Here is a 20,810-nt window from a genome sequence, read left to right on the forward strand (position 1 = left end):
GAATTGTGAAAATCTTCAAAAGCCATTCACATTTTCCTTTTTTTCTTATTTGTGTGCTGCTATGATACCCAACACCAGTGCAAACCTTAAACGCGTTGGTTGTGATGCAGCAAATGTGTAGAAATTGTAAGAATACTTTGACAGAGTGCTGTATGCATGTACTCTTTGATCACAGTATGATCAGAACACACCCCCACACACACACACAGGTGTTCATGTATCAAAAACCGAAAAAGTGCAGACGTGTTGTTTTTTTTCTTTATTACAATTTTTCATCTCTTATTTAACCAGGTGAAGAAAAATACCTTTTTTTGTTCAGTATAATAAAATAATGTTAACTTTATTCATTTTTCTGAAGAAAATCAATGACAAAAAAAAAAGCACATTTTATCTCTCCCTCTCTGTAAACCTGGAGAGTCGCTGCTTTGCGATGAAAAGCAAACACAACAAAGACGGAGCGAGGGAGGGAAAGAGGGAGCGGTGACGAAGCTGGACAGGTGAGAGGTCACGGAAGATACTGACAAAAAGATAAGGCCTGAAACGTACAAAAAAAATTAAAAATTAAAAAAAATAAATCAGCGCAGCTGGACAGGAGAGTGGAGTCGAATCGGAGCACGTGGCGGTGAACGGAGCGGGGCGGGGGCCAGGATGGTCCCGGGTCAGGACGCCCGGCGCCAGTGTTCAGAGGTCGCTCTCCCCGTAAAGTGCCGTGGAGAAGGACATGTAGTCCAGGGCTCCGGGGACACCGTCGGGGCCCGTGTAGGGGGCCATGCGCGCGATGCAGTACTCGGCCTGGTCTGGGGGCAGCTCGCGGCGCAGCTCGTCAGCCAAGATGTAGTTCTGCAGAGTCAGGAAGAACCGAGGTTCAGTTTCGTCATGACTGAGTATCTCCAGTAGATTCATTGCACCCATTTCATTTGTGGCTTTGGTTGTGTGTAGATTCTATTTCCATTTTATTTACAGTTTTCGGTGGTTGTATTGAATTTTTTAATATTTAAAATGTCATCCAGCTCTAGTGCTTCTATAGCTCTTTGCATAATGTAAGCTAATGGGTCTTTGAGACTGTGAATTTGGATTATTACGTCATTATTGATATAGTATTTCAAAAGAGTCTCAAAAAAACACCATAATTCATCATAAGTTTCATTACGGTGCGCAGATTGCAGTTTTCTGGCTGATCAACGATCTGCAATATATTAATTTGAGGGGATAAATAGAAATGCATGTCATACTTTTCAGACAGATTAAGAAAAATTAACCACTTCATTTTCTTTCCACTCCACACTTTGAGTTGGTCTGTCACCTAAAATCTCACGAATCCTTTCTCTCTATCGATATCTGGTTGTACTGCGGGGGCTCGTTGGGGTTTTCTGAGTAGCCCTGCAGTGCCGTACCTTGTCCCCAGCGAGAACCTTGAAGGACGCCATGACCTGGTCGGCTGTGTCCGTGTCGGCCGTCTCGCGCGACATGAAGTCTATGAAGGCCTGGAAGGTGACAATGCCCATTCTGTTGGGGTCCACTGTGCTCATGATGCGGGAGAACTCGTTTTCCCCCTGGTGGCGACAGACAGGTGACGGTAAAGCAGCTGTAGTCGGACGACGTCACGCAAAAGCTGGTAAATCAAAGTGCGTAAAGACAGCGGAGAATTTACACCTTAAACTTCAGGTTGTGATGAAGAGATTTTCATCAATGTAAAAGGAGAATTGTTCAGAAAATGACATAATTTAACACAAGATTGAAACGATAAATTAGCTAAATTGTGACTAATCGATTATTGAAATAATTTTCAACTAATTTATCAATCAATTAATTGTTGACTGAAGAATACAGTCTCAAAAAAATGTCAATTGTTGAAAAAAACGTGTTCTCACATGTTGATGTTAGAAATGTTTTTTAAGCTGCAGATTCATCCTTTGCTACAAATGATCAAGCATTCACTAAAGGAATTTTTTGAAATGCGATTAATCAATTAATCATCAGAATAAATCAATAACTGTAGCCCTAAAACATCCAGATTGTCCACTTTTTTTCTTTTAAGTCTCATTAAATCTACATCCATTACCAACTCCAGGTGGTCCGGCTCACACACACAAAGACGTGTTCATACTTGAAGAGTGCTCAATGCTTTACCAGGTTGTAACCCATGGAGATAAGGCAGGTTTTGAAGTCTTCTGCATCCATGATTCCTGTTCTCTTCTACAAGGTCAGCGACAGACAAACACAACCAGCAGGAGAGGAGAAATACAGGAAAGGGAGGGAAAGGAAAAGACATCAGGAGAAGAAAGGTTCGAGTGAGAAGATTTTTAAGCAAAGTGTGGGGAAAACATAAAGAGTTCAAACAGGAAAAGTAAAGGCAATAACACACAGGAAGAGATGGAGGGAAAACAGAGGAAAGTGCAGTAGAGAGAAAAGAAAAGAAAAAAAAACTCCAGTTAAACCTCGCACTGCGGGAGTGTGGCTACGATCAAATACCTGCGCGTCGTTGGCGATATCGAAGCCCAGGCTGATCAGGCAGGCCTTGAACTCTTCCGCGCCCAGAGTGCCCGAGTGGTCCTGGTGTGTGGGGGAGGGGCCACAGGCCATGCAGCAACACATACAGCCCAATCAGTGATGGCGAGGGGGAAACGGGGAAGGGTTGTGGGGTGTAGGGTAGGTGGTTGGGAGGAGGTAGTGCACCATGCACGGGAGAAGGGAATGGGGGAGGGGAGGAAGAGGAAGGTGAGGGTGAAGGGAGAGGACCATGCATAAGAGACAGAAAACAGAGAACACAGTGCATATCGATTAGGACCGGGCAGGTGAACACATGGTGGCAGCGGCGCTGCCATGCTCGGCGAGGGCATTCAGAGGCGTTAATGTGCAGCGGGGCGGGCAGATCACAGGGCCTCCAGGTGGGCTTATTCATATCGTCAATGGCACAGAAACAGAACAACAACAACAACAACAACGCAGGAACTAAGAAGTACGACGGAGTATCAGAGCCATGCTAAGAAAAATATGTATAGACAATCACGAGAGCAAATCATAAAATTGTGAGAGCAAAGTCGCACCAGAAAAAAGCTGAGATAAATCGAGAATAAACTCGTAAGTGAATAAAGTCGTAGGATATCAGGAATAAGTTTGTACGAGAAAAAAGTCAAAATAATACGAGAATGAAGTCATAAAATTGCCAGAGTGAAGTCAAAATATAATGAGGACTCTGACACGAGAAAGAAGTCTTACACCTGTGGTAAAATGTTAATAGATTAAGTATTTCCTTATTCACAAGATGCTCTGCATTCGTTTTATGGCAGATGTTTTGTCATGTCAGAGTTCTCAAAATATTAAGATTTCATTCTGGTAACACTACAACGTTATTATCGGAATTTTATAACTTTATTCTCGAAATGTTACTTTTCTACTTTATTTTTTTCTTAGTGTGGCCTCAATACTCCGGCGTAAAAAGGACAAACTGTCCTCTAAAACAGAAACCTCAAACATTAATTTTGAATATCCAACAAATAAATAAAGTCTTTAAATTACCAACCCCCCTCCTTCTCCCCCCAAACAAAAAAAAAACTATTTAACTATTCAATTATTTATTATTTCTTTATTTAACCAGGTAAACCCCATTGAGATCTGGATCTCATTTTCAAGAGGGACCTGGGCCCCTTAATGTGTGCCCCTGCTGAGGATACATTAAAAGACTAGATTAAAAGACCCTCCTCAGTCTCTTTGGAAAAGTTGACACTCCAACTGTAGTTGGTCATATTTGTGCGTTTGGTCAGATGGAGCGTGAGATAGTTGGATGGATCTGCGTCTAAACTGAAGTAATGCTCCTGGATTTCCTGCTCACTCCTGTTCCCAGCCTACGGTCTCGAGATTCGGATCATGGGCCGCGAGGACAAAATCGTAGAAGCTTGTTAAAACTTTGCCCTCGACACTAATTAATCTGGATCATTGTTTTCTTGTTTTGCGCTTACTACAACTTTCCGTTGTCATTTAAAGAGCCGAATGAAATGAGTTCTGAGTTGCTCTGGATGCTGGCAGGACCTGCCAGGAGCAGGTGTGAAGTCGGGGAGACTTACCTGCTGCTGGAACGAACCCAGGACTCTGACATCACAGGAGCGGATGGAGGTCAGCTTCTTTGAGTCAACATAGGGGTTATATGCAGTTTTCCATGTTATTCTTCTTTAGTGGTCTTCCTCTTTATCTCACAGTGTCAGGCAGGCTTACTCAATTTTATGTAAATCGGTAATTCTGAATTGATTTTGTTACCATTCATTTGTCTATTTTCGTTTTACTTTTTATGATTTACTCCCATCCAATCTTGGATTAATTTTAGTCAAATAGTAATATCTTATGTTGTCTAATAGGCTCTAATTTTAAATGTCTGTCCAGTAAGAGTTTAATTACCAAAGATTATTTCACATAATAGATGAAATTTTAGATGAAGCTCCAGATTGCTACATTTTTCATCCCGTTCCCACCTCATCCCACAAAAAAACAACCTCTCAGCTCAGAGAATGGAAAAACTGAGTAAAAACACAGTTCATATTTAACAGCATCAATTAATATTCAGAGAATAGATATTTGAGTTTTGCAAGTAAACACACATGTTTGGCAGCACCTTATTTGACTGACATGACGCTGTCATAAATATGACATAACACCTGTCATAAATATGTTATAACACCTGTCATAAATATGACGTAACACCTGTCATAAATATGTTATAACACCTGTCATAAATATGACATAACACCTGTCATAACTATGTTATAACACCCGTCATAAATATGTTATAACACCTGTCATAAATATGTTATAACACCTGTCATAAATATGACGTAACACCTGTCATGAACATGAAGGAGTGTTTATGAATGTTGATGACCGTTGTAATGAAGTGTCATTTGTTAAATAATTACACTTTTAATGCAAAGTTTCTCTAAAAGTTGCATTAAAATATCAACTTTACAATATTTTATAGCTAATGACACTTTAATGCAAAGTTGGCACTTTTAATGGACTATTAATGCAACTTTTAGAGCAACTTTGCATTAAAAGTGTCATTATTTACCGATTGACACTTCATGACAACAGTCAAACATTCAGAAAGACTCCTTCGTGTTCATGACACTGCCATGTCAGTCTTATGCACACCCCGTTACCACATGGTTCTTACGTATTTGAGTATTTTCCTGCAACAGTTCCAGGATAAATCCATAACTTTGTTCGGCTTCTATTCTCTGATTGGTTCCCACAAAACCCTTCGTATGGATTAAACGGTCAGCCGTCCCTCTGGCCGCGGCTCTGCGGAGCGACTCGGTACTGACCCTGTCAAAGTGGTTGAAGGAGGCGCGGAACTCGTTCAGCTGCTCCTGGCTGATGCCCTTGGCGTCTCGTGTCAGGATCTGGTTCTCGATTTCGTTGATGGTGCGGGCGATGGTGGTGAGCAGCTGCTCCCAGCCCACACGGATGTGCTGCACGGCAGAGAGAGACCGGGAGAAGAGGAAGAGGATGATGAAGGGGTCGGAGAGTCCTGGATCTGATCTTCAGTCTTCACTTTATCCAGCCATTTAGAACCGATGTCAGGGAAAATATGCCCCGATGCATTCTGGGATGTTATATTATTTTAGGCAGGCCTGCTGTACTGATGGATTCTAACATTTCTTTCGATATTTTCTAACATTAAAGTCACCAAAGTCCGTGTACTTTACTGGGATTTTATGTCAGACTAACTGGAAGTAGCCTGTAGATATGAAGCAGAAGCAAAAATATAAAATAATCCACCCATTTAAAAAAATAAAAAATAAAGTTACCAATAAAATGCATAAGAAGTTTGGCATGGAGCTGATCATACATCACTTTGACTTTGAGCCATTTTAATTCATGAAAATGCTTTGACAGAACCAGCTTACATTTACCGTTGATGGACATAAAAAAATAGCTAGCTAGCTAGCGAGGGCATATTAGCAGCTAGTTAGCGGTAGCCTCAACAACTTCAATTGACCATAATGGATTGAGAATGTATCAAACGTTTGCCTGACAATAAAGTCCAGCGAGAAAAATAAACTACATAGAATATGGTGATTAATGTATTTAAGGTCAACTTGGTCTTCTTATAATGAATTTAAGACATTTTAAGGCATTAATTTTGAATGCAAGACTCTACATCTGGACTCCCTGTGTCCCATAATCGATATATCAGTGGAGATTAGCATCAGGAGGACTGGATTTGATTCGTTGCGACGTTTACCTCCATTGTGTAGTTGGTGTGTTTGTTGTCGAAGATGAGAGCCTCTTGAATGAGTTGGTGGTCTCCCTCCAGCTGGTCGATCTTTGGCTTGTAGTTGACGATGCTTTTCTCGTACTGGCGGAGGTGCGTCAGCTGGTCCTCTAGGGTGCCGTGCATTTCGATCGAGATCCGGCCGATTTCCTGCTCAGGTGCACGGACAACGCCATGAGATGTCTGGCTTTTATAGCCTCGCCAAAAGTTTTCAAAATTTAATCTCATCATGAATTTTATTATTTTTTTGTTTTTATTTATATATATATATATATATGTATGTATATTATTTTTTTTTCTTTTTTAAAAAGGATTAGTGAGGGATAAGGTTGTCAACCTCCATCTTGGTCTGGATCCAGGGCCCGATGACGTTGGCCTGTGTGGCGAACTGCCTGCGAAGACGCTCGTTGTTCTGCTGCCGGGCGTGCTCTTCGATCAGAGCCTGGTCTCGCTGAGGCACCAGCTGCCTGACCTGCAGATTGGAGTTTAAATTGTAAAAAAAAAAAAAAAAAAAAAAAGCCCAAGAGATTTTTATAACAAAAAGAAGACAAAAAAAGGAACACACTGAGCAATCACTCTGTCTTAAGGAGAAAGAAGAAAGATTGCTGTGTACTAGTCCCAGTACCTTATCCCATTTAGCGTTGATCTCCTGTGGGTTGATGGTTGTGTAGGGGTTGTTGCCGGCCATGTTCACATGATAGGTCTGCACGATTTTGGCAATCTCATTGTGGATGCCGAGGATGGACAGGCGCTCTTTGTCAGCCTCTGGCAGCGTGGCTTTGAACTGCTCATGGGCTGAGCTCAGTCCCTGAAACAACAACAGACATCTGGAAAAGCACGCACTGTCGTCTTCTTCTGTGTGATAAACGGAAACGGTTTTCATTTTAGATTGAAGAGAACACATTAAAGCATATACACCTTGAACACACCGTGTCCCTTTCTACTTTGGCCAAGTTTGTCCTGGACAATAGACGGCGCTCTTAAACAACAATAAAAATGAGATTTTTAATTTGCTTTATGTTATTTTGGAATGTAGCTTGAGAGGAATCACCAAGACTTCTGCTTAATAGGGATTTTACTACTGAAACACTGAAGCCTGCAGATGGTATCAATGTTTTAGGTGCCACACTTCAATAAATAATCACTTCATTGAGTCATCAAATAAAGTGGGAGGACTCCCAAAGCCCAACTCCAAATCAACTCTTAAAGCGTTTACCCAAAGTTCAGGTTGATAGGGGCAAGTTGAAGTCTTAACTCCATAAAAGGTAAAAGTTTGAGACAAACCTGAAGTCCCTGAGGGTCAACTCTGAATCAAGTCTAAAGGTTCCCACATACTCCTCGGACGAACCGTACATATTCTGAGAGTCCGACGTACGGATCGCCTTAATTTCTCGTGACAAATTCCTTCACTTCCCACAATCCGAATGGATACAAGCAAGTTTGAAGAGCCAGTTGGGCACCTACCCCGTTTCCTCTCCACCAGGCCAGCCACCGTACACTTAGTGCGGCACAAAGTGGAGGTCTACTTTGTGCCGCACTAAAGTAGACCTCCACCAGAATCCTTGCGACTGGTTGCGCAGATACCCAACCTCATCAGCTTGGTATCGAAAACAAAGCAGTTTGATGTGAACACTGTTTCCCGCCAAGCAATTTACCGTGCGACACAGTACATGTAAAAATGCACCTTTGAACGGATTTCTGTGGAGTGAAGTACGCCCGAGAAGGTGGGGGCTTAAACACTTCACCCCAAGTCGGGTCTCAAGACCTTGAGAATGAAGTTCAAATCAAATTTCAAGGCCTTCACCCCAAGTTGAGAGTCAAGTCTGTAGGGATCCGGCTCAAATCAAGTCTCAAGTCTTGAAAGGCCAAGTCTATTTAGCACATTTTTAACATTTCCTTATTACAATAAATTCTTGTTTGGTTCGTCACGGGGCAGGTCCTTGCTCACCTGGATTTCTTCAATTGTGTGAACGATGAAAGTGTCCTGCAGGTCCTCCATGGCGCCCTCCATCCAGTTATTGAATGGCGCTGCTCTTTTGGCAAACTCAAGGTACAGTTGGTCGATAGTTTCAAGCAACTTCTCAGTTCTCTGGTGAGATAGAAAGAACACAACGGCTTTTTTTTATTTTTATTGACACCCAGTGTTTCAGAGAAACAGGAATGCACTTTATTTTCATTTGCCACTAATCACAAGTAACACTACAGCTTTCAGTGAGGTTCACCTGTAGCGCCTCAGTGCGTTTCACGGTCATGCCTCCCAGTGCGTCCCACTGATCGCAGATCCGCTGGCAGCGAGCGTTTACACTGGGGGAGTCGTAGTAGTCCAGCTCACTGCAGAACGAAACAAACCCTCACTTCCAGGCACATTGATGGTTTCCTGTCCACTTGTCCTCTCTCTACCATTTATGGGATCTTACTTTAACTCCTGCGCTATCGCTGCAATCTGCTCCACGCGATCCTGGTGCGCGGCCAGGTCGCTCTCAAAGGCCTCGTGTTTCTTCAGCAGAGCCTTGATCTCTGACAGAGAGGCGGTCTCGTAGTCTTGCTTCTGCAGCAAGTCCTCCTTACCTGCGCAGGAAGTGATGAAACCAGAAATGTCACCAGGAACCCATTTTAGACCTAGAGACGCTAACTGCGTTACTTTAGGAAGATGAGGGATTCTCTTCTTGGTAACGGTTCAGCACCTTCGGTCCAGGCTTCGTGAATCGCCGCTTTCTGCCGGAACTTCTCCGCCAGGTGGTCGAGTCGCTCCAGCCGGCGGATCTCGTTGAGGAGCCACTCTTCGTAACCCTTTTCCGCTCCCTCGAGGCTTCCCCAAGCGTTATTGATGTCCTGCACAAAGCCAACAAAAACATTAGACTGTTTGTTTTAGGCGCCGCTGCCCCGATGCCAAACACTTGGAATAAATCCATTTGAGGCTAATTTTAGATAATATAGCTTGAGCACTTCCTTAAATGGACATTTGAGTTTTCCACTCATGTTTAAAGGAATATTCAGAATTTTTTAAAGTGAGATTATGCCAAAAGGCTATATTTTAGCTGGTATCTCTGGTATCTTCGTTTAGCATGTTAATGTCCAATTTTAGTAACATATCAAAAATAACAGTTTGTGTTGACACTTTATAAACCTGTCCATGTTTTTCCAATGGGAGATTTACAAAAGCTGACTAAACGGGAAATTGGAAGAGGAGGCAGTGCAACAGTAATAATATTCCTCCTAAAGCGTTTCTCACTCAGAGAAAATTAAACCTACAAGGAATGTAAAAATATTACGCCGAATTTATGTGAAAGTTTACACTATTACTACTTTCATTTGTATGAGATAATTACTCTAACCAGAAAATGCTTTACATATTAAGTTGTTTTTTTTAAACATCAAATTATTTTAAAATGTTTGTTTCTCACAGGAAGATAATTGGTGGCGAACTGCCTCCTACCTCCATTTAATTTATAGTTTATCACTCCTATTGTCATAAATAATCAATCCAAACATGGTGGCGGTTTAAATGTTTACAATATAGCACTAGCATAAACCGCCAGAAAGGTCTAGATTGGAGTCGTTCAAGACAATAGTAATATTGAGACAAAAATAATATCCATCTAACATCAAATTTTGACAAATACTTTAGTAGTGTGAAGAAAATTCATACAAATTCACTCATCTTGGATCCAAACTATATTTTGATTGGATCAGAATCATCTTCTGCTGCATTTGAAGTTGTTATTCAGGGTTTCAGCCTAGAAAAGGTGTTAGCATTGTTTTTTTTGTTTGTTTGTTTGTTTGTAACCTAAACTATTTTAATTTCACATTGCGGCCGTTCATCCGTTAACACCAGAGGCATCAGGAAATCATTCAGTGACAAGGATATGGCAATTTTTCCAGCTTGATCAGTCATGACTGGTGATCATCAAATATCAGATTTCCCCCCCCCAACCAGTGAACACATCATATCCAGGAGCACATATGAACAGCAGAGATTATTACTAAGCAAAAAAGACTCAAAACGTACATGAAACGAGGCTCAAAGACGTTTTGGTAAGAGAAGGTTTGTACAGAGTATGATTCTTGTTGAACTGGAGTCGTTCAGAAACCACAGCGACATACCGAGACCATCTTTCCCTCGGAGGGCATGAAGGCGGGCCTGTTGCTGAGCCTCAGTTTGGTCTGAAGGGTGTTGAAGTTGATCTCCAGCTGGCACTTCTCCTGCACTTTGGGCGGCTTGTGGAGACGACGGTAATCCCTGAAGTCCTCCAGCTTCTGCTGCATGGCCTGCATGGTGTTCTCAGGCAGTCGGTTCTCCAGCCAGGGGATGGTGCGACGGATCCACTCCAACAGCTGGGGGATTGTGTGTGTGTGTGTGCGTGTGTGTGTGTGTGTGTGTGGTAAGGGGTAGGGATAATACAACAGAGACGGAGGAGAAAACCAAGTTGATGGAAGAAAGGATGAAAGGAGAGCCGCGCAATTGGAAAAGACGGGGAGAGTGATGGAAGAAAAGTGTGTGTGATTTATGTAGTTGATGGAAAAAGGAGAAATCGTGAGTTAGCATAAAATGTTTTGTCTAAATTCTTGCGATTTAATGTATTTGCAGTACAATTTCTTCTTCAGGTTTTGCACGTTTCAACACTGCGCCAACATTTTTAAAGCTTTATGAACAAAATCTGTAACATAATGTTTAAAATTACTAACACAAAAAAACAAGTCTTTTATTAAACCCTGTTCTAAAGGTTTAATAATGCCTTAGAAGATGATGCCTTCCAAGCATTTGCATGATGGGGGAAAAAAAAGAAGTTAACTCACCATGTTTATAATTCATGAAACAGTAAACGAAAAAAAAAAATCTGTGGCTTGTTTTTAAAGTGTTTGACATTTATCTACTAAGCAAATACAAAGCAACAGCTTGAAGTATTTGCTTGAAATTACAGGCAAGGAGCAAATTGAAGTTTCTCCAAATACATATGCACATGTTGCTGTGCTGTTTTTTTAAAATATAAATATAATAAATGCGAGTTTTGCTCATGGAATAATTGTAATGAGGTCAGTCATCAGATTTCCACAAATGACATCATTACCCCAATTAAAGAAAATGTTACCCTCCTCTCTTTTGTTTCGTTTTCCTTTTATTTTGAATCTTAAAAATAGAAATGTAATTGTGGCTCTTTAAAAATTTCCTTTGGCAGATATTCGTCATAAATATCCAAGTTGTTTTGAGGCTCTAAACTGGTTTATATTGGAGGACTGAGGGCATGGATGGCTGTTGCAGACCCTAATAAAATTCAGTGAAGTAAAAATTCAAAGTGTGTGGATATTTCTGAAAGCCACTGTGTTTATAAGAATTTTGGTGTAGTGAGTTAGTAATTCACTACATAGTCCTCCATCAGCTCCATCACCTCCATAAGCTTGTTCCTTGGCAACTAGTCCTAGTTTTAGCCTGCATAAACAGCAGACAGTCCACAAACTGCAACACGTAAACAATTTTTAAAAAGTCTGCAGCATGATTTGATAACAATCACAAGTGTTGCACAATGCACAGAACTCAATGCAAGTCCCATTTTGTCTGGCTGGCTACATGTTTGTCATTATCCGCCTTATCTGCACCTGAACGCAGCATGAACATCCCACAAGGGTGGAGAGGGCGGGGATGCAGCTCAGAGAGCGGGAAATGAAATAAATGAGGAGGCAAAATGGAGGGAAAAGAAGCGGGGAATGCTCACATCGCTGGCCAGCTTCTCATAGTCCTCCATCAGCTGTTCGTTCTCCTGGTTCACCGCCAGCACCTTGCAGATCCGGTTGGCCGCCGTCTCCGCCTAAACCGCCAGGGCGAAGCAAGAAACAACGTGAGTTCAGCCGTCTACGACACCCCGGCACGTCTAACAGAAGTTAAAGTGTCTTGTTTTTTTTGTTTTTTTGACGTTTGGCTGCGATAAATGAATCCGAACCACCCACAGAGAATTACCAGGGGAATCGCTTCAGGGAAATCGGGCAATTAATCAGCAAACGCTGCGAAACTGATGGAATCAGGACGACTCTCAGTTTGTGTTTTATTTTTAAAAAATAAATAAATAAACAGAAAGAAGCATTGGTTTTCAAAGAGGGGCCTCAGAAAACGACTAGTAAATTAGAAAACAAAAAAAAACAACCTTTTATGCTTATCAGAAAATATTTAGATATATTTTTGTCAAACTCTGTTTTTCAATCATTATTGTAAAATATAAGTTAAAATAATCCATTCAAATGTTATTTGCCATCCTTGTCGAACGTGTCCAGCTGCTTTACTCCTCCAGCTAGCTTAGCAAGGCTAATTAAAAATCATAACGTACGAGGCGGGATTCATGTAATGTAGTAATTATTGAATAGCAAATAAAAGTGAGTGAAAAAACCACCCAACAAATTCTAAAAGTTGATGTTACTTTACATAATTTGTGGCACGGTTTGTGAGTTTGTAAAAGAAGTCATAAGCTAATGCTGTAGCATGGAAACGTTAGCCAAGAGCACAGGTTGATTTCTGCATCACCATCATGTGACATCCTTACTACTGAGATATAATACGTATATAATATAGAAAACATTTAAAAAATCAATAAAATAGTAAAAATATGAATAAAAAATAAGGAGAAACGGAAGATGACCATTTATTTACAAGCTGTCTGAATGTATGAAATGATACTTGCTTAGTATAGGGGATTGCTGCACAAATCAATAACTCATTGTAATACCAGCTGGCATTATATGAGCTGTATATTTAGGAAGGCATGAAAGTGTACTGGATCTAGAATGTGAATATGTTTAGACTGCACTGGAACGATCTGGATTTATTTGAATTGAATATAGATTATATATAATTTGCTCTAAATTGGACATGTATGTTCTGTAAAGCCCTGTAAGATGGTATTTGTTCAAATTTAGAACTAAAAAAAAAATAAACCGATTTGCTTTTTTTGTGTAAAATGTATGCATTGAAAAAAAAAAGTAAAATGTAGCAATTACAGCAGCATGCAAAGTGTAGAAAATAAAGCGGATTTGGTTGAGAAAAGAAAGACAAAAAACAGTTTGTAACTGGGATTTTAGAGGCTTGTGCCTTGAAATTAGAGGAAATTAAGAGAGATTAAAAGCTATCGCAGACGCGTCTTTACATAAGGTGCAGATAAGAACCCAAGTCTCGAAACTCGTAACCTCTTTCACGGCTCGGAGACTCGCATCCCACATGGGGGGCTGCCTCCAGCTTTCCTTTGTCCAAACATCACAAGGAAAACTTGGCCCGGTCCGAGATTCCCTCTAAGAGGAGCGGCCTTAAAAGGAGAGCCAGGATGTGCAAGTTGTGCTTCTGTGAGCAAATGTTTGCACGACGGGGCCGCTTAGCCGAGAGCCCCGACCTCCTTCATGTTGCCTGCTGTTCTGGCGGAGAGCAGGAACTGCTGATTAGAGCTAAAACTGAAAGCTTTCATCCAGGAAGCCGCTGTGGGCAAAGTGTTGTGTGAAGGCTGACTGACCGTAGCAATATATTTCACATTTGGTAATAAGTCTACATACAGGAAGATGTAAAGCTTCTGTTTCATGGCTGCGGTGTAAAGCTTCATCATGATACACCGTGAAAACTGAAAAAAAGTATTTTTGGTCTAGTTTCCAGTGTAAGTACGTTAATTCCCTTGAAATAAGACAAAAATAACTTACCAACAACTTTTCAGCAAGATGCAGGAGCTTGTTTTATGTGAATAATTTCTTAATATTGATGAAAAAGTGCTGGTTCCAATGGCAATTAAGATAATAAGACATTTTTTAATGTTAAGGAAATTAAGGAATTATTAGTTTGGCTTTGTCTCATTTCAAGTCACTACAAGCTAGATTAAAAATACTTGGTAAGAGTTTGTGTGCGCGTGTTTTTTTGTTTTGTTTTTGGAGCGAAAAATCCAATGAAACTTAAAATACAAGGAGTTTCAGCAAGTTTGGTCTGTTCCTACAACAGGCCTTAATAGCAAACAGGCTTGTTTGCAGCTTCACGTAATAAAACGCCTGGTGATAATTTCCATGTACGAACCAGTGCAGTGATGTGAGGTTCACGGTGTTTATGGGGAGATTTCTGCCCACAGGCTGCAATCTGAGGTTCTAGACAGGAGGAGAAAGGGAAAAAAAAAAAGAAGCTCCTAACAGACGGCGGACGGGTTCAGGCTTCTCGGGAGAGTCGGTCGCCCTACGAGACGATCCCAGGAGGATTTTAAGGACAGCGGATTTAACAGGATGTCCTGAGTTATTGTTCGCGACAGAGATCCATCCTAATCTTTGTCATGATGTTTTACACTTAAACCTGTTGTCAGATGCTGCTGCTGAATGTTACATTGACTTCCTGTCAGTTTACAGAGTATATATACATACCCTCACTATGGGCCTAAATGACCTGAGTGATTATTTTTTGTCAAAAAGCCTTTTAGCAAGTTGTAAAGAGGCCGTCCTGGCACAGTTCTGGCTGAATGTTTAGCTGTTCTTACCAAAAATGTTGGAGCTTTTTAAATAGTTTGTTTTCCTGGCTTTTGATAATCAGTTTTCTAAGGGAATGGAGTTGAGTTTAATGTTAAGCTTGATTTATTCGTTCCATAACAAGTTTCAGAGTGGGATCACCCGAGAGAAAGCAAATTTCAACCAAACGACCCAAAACAGACGCAGATTCTCTACAGCCACGGTTCTGCACCTTGATTTAAGAAGCGGTTTCAGGGCCCGGTTTGGTATTTCAGACCCAGTTCAGTCACCACAGGGTCCAGCTGAACCAGTAACAGCTCCAACTTTTCTTTTTGAATTGCAGTGCACTGATTGCAGTTTTCTGGTCAAACACATTACCTTTCGATTTTGGCCGATACACTTTTTCTTTTCGTCTGGAATTTAGTGAAAATATTTCCAAGTTGAGAACAGTGATGTGAATATATTTAGCCAGTCGTGTACAGACGTGATCTGGTGTGGAAACCTGTCATTCTGCCCTTTCTGACAGCAGAGATAAAAGGACGGCGGAGGATTTCCAGACCTTTGCAGAGGTACATAAGATCAGTTTCCAATTCAAGTATCAGATTATCGCCGATCTCCCAAAATGAAGGAAACCAGAGTCCATTTATCAGCCGGTCGATTTCATCTGTGCATCCCCATTTCTGAATGCATTCAATTTGCGATTCACTACCGATGGGTAAATCGGTACAATCAAGGTGCCATTTGGCAATATAAAGATGAAGCAAAACATTTTAATAAGAAACAATGTAAAAAAAACAAACTCCACCATATTTGTTGAGTACTATTAAACTTTTTTTCTTTTAAACATGGAAGAAAATAGAATAAGCAACAAATTCTGGGAAATAAAGCATTATCCTGTAATTAATTACATTTTTTTCCCATATTCATGCAAAACATTTAATTATTTTCCAGATTTCAAGACAGTGTAGGAGCTCTGGAATAATTTGACCCAGTCTGAGTTAGAGATAAATTCACAGGAAAATCTAATCAGTTCACAAGTTCTAATTTATTTTTGGTTTTGTTTTTTTTTAAGTTACTTGTTGAGTTATCATTCCATCCCAGAATAAAAAAAAACCCTCAATCCAACATCAAACACTGACAATGCAACAGTGACTGTATTTAAACTTCAACAACTTCAGCAGAATAAATAATAATAATTTAAAAAAAGGCAAAAACAATCTGCTCAGAATTTCACTTTCCTTGCGCAGTGCTTTCACCATTTCAACACTCAGGGTGAATTATTGTTAGTGCTAAAACAGTGCTACACAAACAGACGCTGTCATTTTCCTACTAACTCGCTGGACTCGCTTTTCTTGGACTTGTTGGCTCTTTTGGGTCGATTCTCACCTTCTGCTTGCCTGAGAACGCGTGGTAGTAACACGACACATAAGTCATGACGGCCTTCTCATCTGGCCTCAAGGTGCTAATGATGTCTGTCCGAGGAACAGAGGAAAAGGGAGAGAGGACAGAGGAGAAAAATGCAGAGTAAAAGTGTGCAGAGAACAAAAGGGGCCAGCAGGGGGCGCACTCATGAGCCACATGGGTCCTCCAGTCAACTTGAGGTTTCCAGTGGGGAGCACAAAGAAAAAAACAAGATGGTAGCGTTTTTATTTGTGTTTAGAGTCAAACTCTGATCTGTGATGCCTTCAAGTGTCCAGCTGCAGTCTGACCTCTCAGTTTGGTCATAAACACTGGTTTGTTTTAGTTGATTTACTTAAAGGGACAGTGTTATATGAGTTCTAGGCATATAGTGCCATTTTATAGCAGAATCATGTAATTATGTTAACTTTATTTGTTCTGGATATGAAACAGGATTTAAAAGAAATTTGAAATTGTGCCCCTGTCTCTTTAAGAAACTCCTGCTCTTTCTGAAATTCCACCTTCAGGAAGTCATCACAACATGGCTCCGGTATTAACACTTTAACAACGTTTTTACCAGCGTTGCACTGAGAAGTAGCTCCTATGATGAGCTCAGCAGTTCCACCTGGTGTTTGCTGATTGTTGCAGGATAGTCTGAAGGAGCTGGGTTGCGGAGGTTTGCTCTGTCAGTTGTGAATTTGGAAACTGCTTCTCTGAGGAGGAGCTTTGTTTTGGAAGGCGGGGCTAGGTCCACCCAGGCGTTTTGCACAGCTGAATGGTTGCGATGGAGATTAAAGAATTTCTCAAACAAGCATAAAAGAATCCAGGCAACACTCCAGGTAATTTTTGGGATGAGGAAATAACACTAAGACATGATGTAAAGCTCAAAGTAGATTTTTTTTTATGACACTGCCCATTTAAGTCAATTAAGGCGGCTCAATCCTTTCCCATAAACTCTGGCCTGTGACACCTTCAGGTGTCCAGCTGCAGTCTGACGTCTCTCAGTTTGGTTATAAACACCGACTTGTTTTAGTTGACTTGCTTAAAAGAGTTGCTGAGATTACAGCAGCTGTCAGAGAAAAGTGTTATTCATTACCCAGCCAGTCTTTCGCTTAGAAAAGGAGGAAGACTGACAGAAACGCTGAAACCAGACGGGCCACGGCCATTAAAGCCTCGCTGTTTTGACTTTGAAATGCCAGTTTTTGTTTCACTCACTCCTCCGCTCTCTAGTCGAGCCGTCGCTCTGAAGGTTAAACAGAGCTGTCTGTTTAAACGGGTACATTTCCCCTCCCGCAGGCGGCGAGAGACATCAGGCGAATTTGTGTCAACCGCGCGGTCGGTTATTGCAGACGATCGCCGTCATGCAGATCAGAGGCGCTCCGCTCGGCGTTCCGCCTTAGTGAAAAGAAACCCGAAACGACTGGTGAAACAACAAGGTAGACTGGAGGCCCGCCTGCGCTCATTGCCTCTGACAGCACAAGACGTAGTCCCATCATGCATTTTGTGGTGGCGTGAACCATGCGGAAAGTAAAGGAGCGCTGTGCACTGCAGAGAAAAGAGTACCGTTAAGAGACACCTGCACACACACACACACACACACACACACACACAGACACTCCCAGACAGGTAGGGGAAAAAAAGGGGAGGACAGGGTAGGAACTCTGCATCCAGGATACCTTTTGGGCGCCCGAGAAGGCGTGGTAGAAGCTAGAGACGTAGGTCATGATGGCCTTCTCATCCGGACGGGCAGTGCCTACAATGTCTGTGGGAAGAGAGGAGGTCAGGAGGGTGGATGTGGGGTGGAGGGGGGCATGAGGGAGTCAAATGAAGGAACTAGAAGTAGAGCTCATCATGTTAATTGTAGACCAGAGGGTTTGAATCCTGAGTCTGCCCTTCGCAGCTACTCACAAGAGGAAGCCGTATTTGGAGATGCAGCGTTGACGTCAGTGAGGCTTCATTTATTTGTACGAAAGACAAGCGCCTGTTTACATTCCGCAGAGAATATCCTCACTGTGTGCACAGCTGCGACACGAAACCCCAAAACATGCTCCTTCAGACGGCAGAGGAAGCCCGGCCTCGTGTAAAAGATATTATACCACGAAAACCACAAGTCTCTGCGTATTTTATTGGGATTTTATGTGAGAAACTAACACATATGGAGTACGACTGTAAAGGGAAATGAAAAGGACACATGGATTTCTTTTAAAAAAATTTTTTTTTTTTAAAGGGATCTGAAAAGTGTGGCTTGCATTTGTATTCTACAACTGAGTATTAGAGCCATGCTAAGAAAATTTAATTCCAAGCATAAAGTCGAATATTACGAGAATGGACATTAAAACACACAGCCAGAGCTACAATGGATTTGTTTAGATCAAAGCCTATTTATGTGTCAGAATGGTCCATTCAAAGCCCAGATCCAAATCTAATCAGGTATCTGTGGTGGAATCCCAATAGAATATGTTGAGGTTTGTGGCGATCCAAAATGTGGAAAAGTCAGCCGACATTCCAGCTCTCAGCTTCATTCACTCTGGTTTTTGTTGAGTGTTGTTGAGAGTGAACAATACTTTTAAATGCCACCAGCTGGCGTGACTCGGTACTATACTTTTAAAGCACCTTGGCTCGTTTTGCACACCTCTGCAGAGCATAGCGGCCAGATGTCAGAGTGCAAAGTATTTAAAAAAAGAATATTTGATTTGTGGTGACCTCTCTGTGCCCTCTGTGAACTTTTATCTGGCTAAACGGCTCTTCAGAAAGAGCATGTTTTGGTTTTCTAGTGTGCGAAATTGTCTGGTTTCCGTTTCATTCTTTCACAATTTGAGTTTCACACCAGCTCACCTTCGGCATCCAACATTTTGGGGATGTCCAGGTACTTCTCTGCCACGTCAAAGGCTGTGTTTAGATTGGTCATGGGGTCATCCTGTCAAAAGCAGACCATAGTGACCGTTAAACTCAGCTTCTAGGCAAAAAAAAAAAAAAAAAAAAACTGCTACAAGATTTTCCACTTTTTAGATCAGCAGACTTTTTCTGAGTTATTAGTGTAGCTTTAGGGGAGTACGTAAACTCGCTCACCTTGCGCAGTTTCCCGTAGTCTATGAGTTCTGGACGGTGTCGATGAATGAGTGCACAGAAGCCCAAGCCGTCCTTCCAGCTGAAAAAGCAGAGGGGAGAAACTTTGGTGAGGAGGAAAGTGAGAAAAACATTTAGGGGAAAAAAAAGTCAGAAATTGCTACCAATAACTTCATGTTCTCTTTGTACTGGTGATAAACTTGGCTCTGTCCATGTGTGTTTACTCCCGTCTCTTCTCTAGACAACACGACTGACGGAGATCGTACCGTTGAGTGTTGAAAATGAAACTCAGAGAAATCACAGAAATTAGCTTTACCAAAGTTTATTATCTGGACAAATTCTAAAGCACTAATTTACTTTTGCTTCTTTTCTTCAAAACTAAAAAGTTCAACATCTGTGTTTAAGTCTTGGTTATTGACCACCACAATTATTAAGGAGAAGTTAATATTCATGCTGTTATTTCAACATTTAAGGATGAGCTTAGGGCTTTAGCAGTAGCTCCTGCTAAATGCTATGCTTAGCATTGGTGGTACTAATGTTTATAATTAGTGCTTTAGAGTTAGCGCAACAAACGTTGGAAATGTTGGCAACTTTTTAAAATAGTCTTTGTTTCCAAAATGTATAGTTCTTTTCCCCGGGATGGACAGAGAGTACCGGCGTGTCGCCTCTGCTCAGAATATAGTTATTGATAGCTAAAAAGAGAAAGGCTAAAAAAAAAAAAAAATTAGCAAGCTTTTCTCATTTTCTCAAAACAAATATAAGACCTAAAAAACCCACAGACATATAATCTTTAAAACTGTTGCATAATTTATGGATAATCTAAAATCCATCCTAGGTGGAGCTGGAGCAGCCTGGTGAGTCACAGCTAATCTGATGCTGTTAGCTCGTGTAGAGCTAACTCTACATGAACACAAAACAGCACAAAAAATGACAATGGGCTGTTGTAAAGTTGTATACTGTTGATAGACTAATTGATTTTATTCTGAGTCATTTTAAATAGTTAATGTTTCCTAAGACAGACGGCGTACATCTGATTAGCTTGTTAGCTTCCGCCATTTCTCCCAGTCATACGACATATTTCTACTACAGCTAAGGAAACTATAAGAGATGAATTTACAGACAGTCAGTTTAAAATATCCATTATAAAACTGAATCAAGCAGAAAACTCAGACGTCTAACAGGACCCCGTTTGTCTTGAGGACATATTTTTAGCTCGGCTCTTTTTGGTTCATTGATTAGCATCCTTGGTTCTGAAGCCAGTCAGTTTAGAAACTGCATCATCTCAATGCGGAGTTGTGAAAAATTGATGCTTTGTGCTTCCAAGGCAACAAAGACGGGTTATTTACATCTATCGCCTGCCATAAAAAGTTTCCATGCTGCATGGAGAAATCTCTCACAAGGCTATTTAACGCTTTTTATGTCTGAAGTCCTCCAGTAAAAAAAAAGAAAAAGAAAAAAAGCTCTGATCTCATCTGCCTCTCATCTCCTGACTGAAATGTAAAGCTACCATCTGTCCCTGAAAGGCCACATCAAAGTCAATCCATTTTTTCCTTCCAACGCTCCGTTTATACCTTCGCTTGAGATGACCTCAGCTCCACCTTTTCGTCTCGCCTCAGCTTTCATCCACATC

General features: G+C 41.2%; 1 protein-coding gene across 4 annotated transcripts in view; it reads right to left on the reverse strand.

Moving 5' to 3' along the window:
* Positions 1-244: 244 nt before the first annotated feature.
* Positions 245-20,810, reverse strand: part of actn1 (actinin, alpha 1) — a 63,067-nt gene continuing 42,501 nt past the window's right edge. Inside the window, exons 6-22 of one of the 4 annotated variants that reach the window (XM_044142292.1) lie at positions 19,184-19,262; positions 18,950-19,031; positions 17,791-17,876; positions 11,980-12,072; positions 10,373-10,603; positions 8,953-9,100; positions 8,686-8,836; positions 8,491-8,599; positions 8,217-8,357; positions 6,894-7,076; positions 6,606-6,740; positions 6,239-6,418; positions 5,316-5,462; positions 2,473-2,553; positions 2,131-2,196; positions 1,395-1,553; positions 245-840 (exon numbers count right to left, since the gene is read on the reverse strand). In XM_044142292.1, coding sequence (XP_043998227.1) covers positions 682-840; positions 1,395-1,553; positions 2,131-2,196; positions 2,473-2,553; positions 5,316-5,462; positions 6,239-6,418; positions 6,606-6,740; positions 6,894-7,076; positions 8,217-8,357; positions 8,491-8,599; positions 8,686-8,836; positions 8,953-9,100; positions 10,373-10,603; positions 11,980-12,072; positions 17,791-17,876; positions 18,950-19,031; positions 19,184-19,262 — 2,230 coding nt within the window. In that variant the 3' untranslated portion in view covers positions 245-681. Of the gene's footprint in view, positions 841-1,394; positions 1,554-2,130; positions 2,197-2,472; positions 2,554-5,315; positions 5,463-6,238; positions 6,419-6,605; positions 6,741-6,893; positions 7,077-8,216; positions 8,358-8,490; positions 8,600-8,685; positions 8,837-8,952; positions 9,101-10,372; positions 10,604-11,979; positions 12,073-16,102; positions 16,189-17,790; positions 17,877-18,949; positions 19,032-19,183; positions 19,263-20,810 lie in introns of all 4 variants that reach the window. The other 3 variants (XM_044142295.1, XM_044142294.1, XM_044142293.1) reach the window with 3 other exon arrangements.

This window comes from Gambusia affinis, linkage group LG16, assembly GCF_019740435.1.
Source record: "Gambusia affinis linkage group LG16, SWU_Gaff_1.0, whole genome shotgun sequence".
In the NCBI taxonomy this organism is placed as follows: Eukaryota; Metazoa; Chordata; class Actinopteri; order Cyprinodontiformes; family Poeciliidae; genus Gambusia; species Gambusia affinis.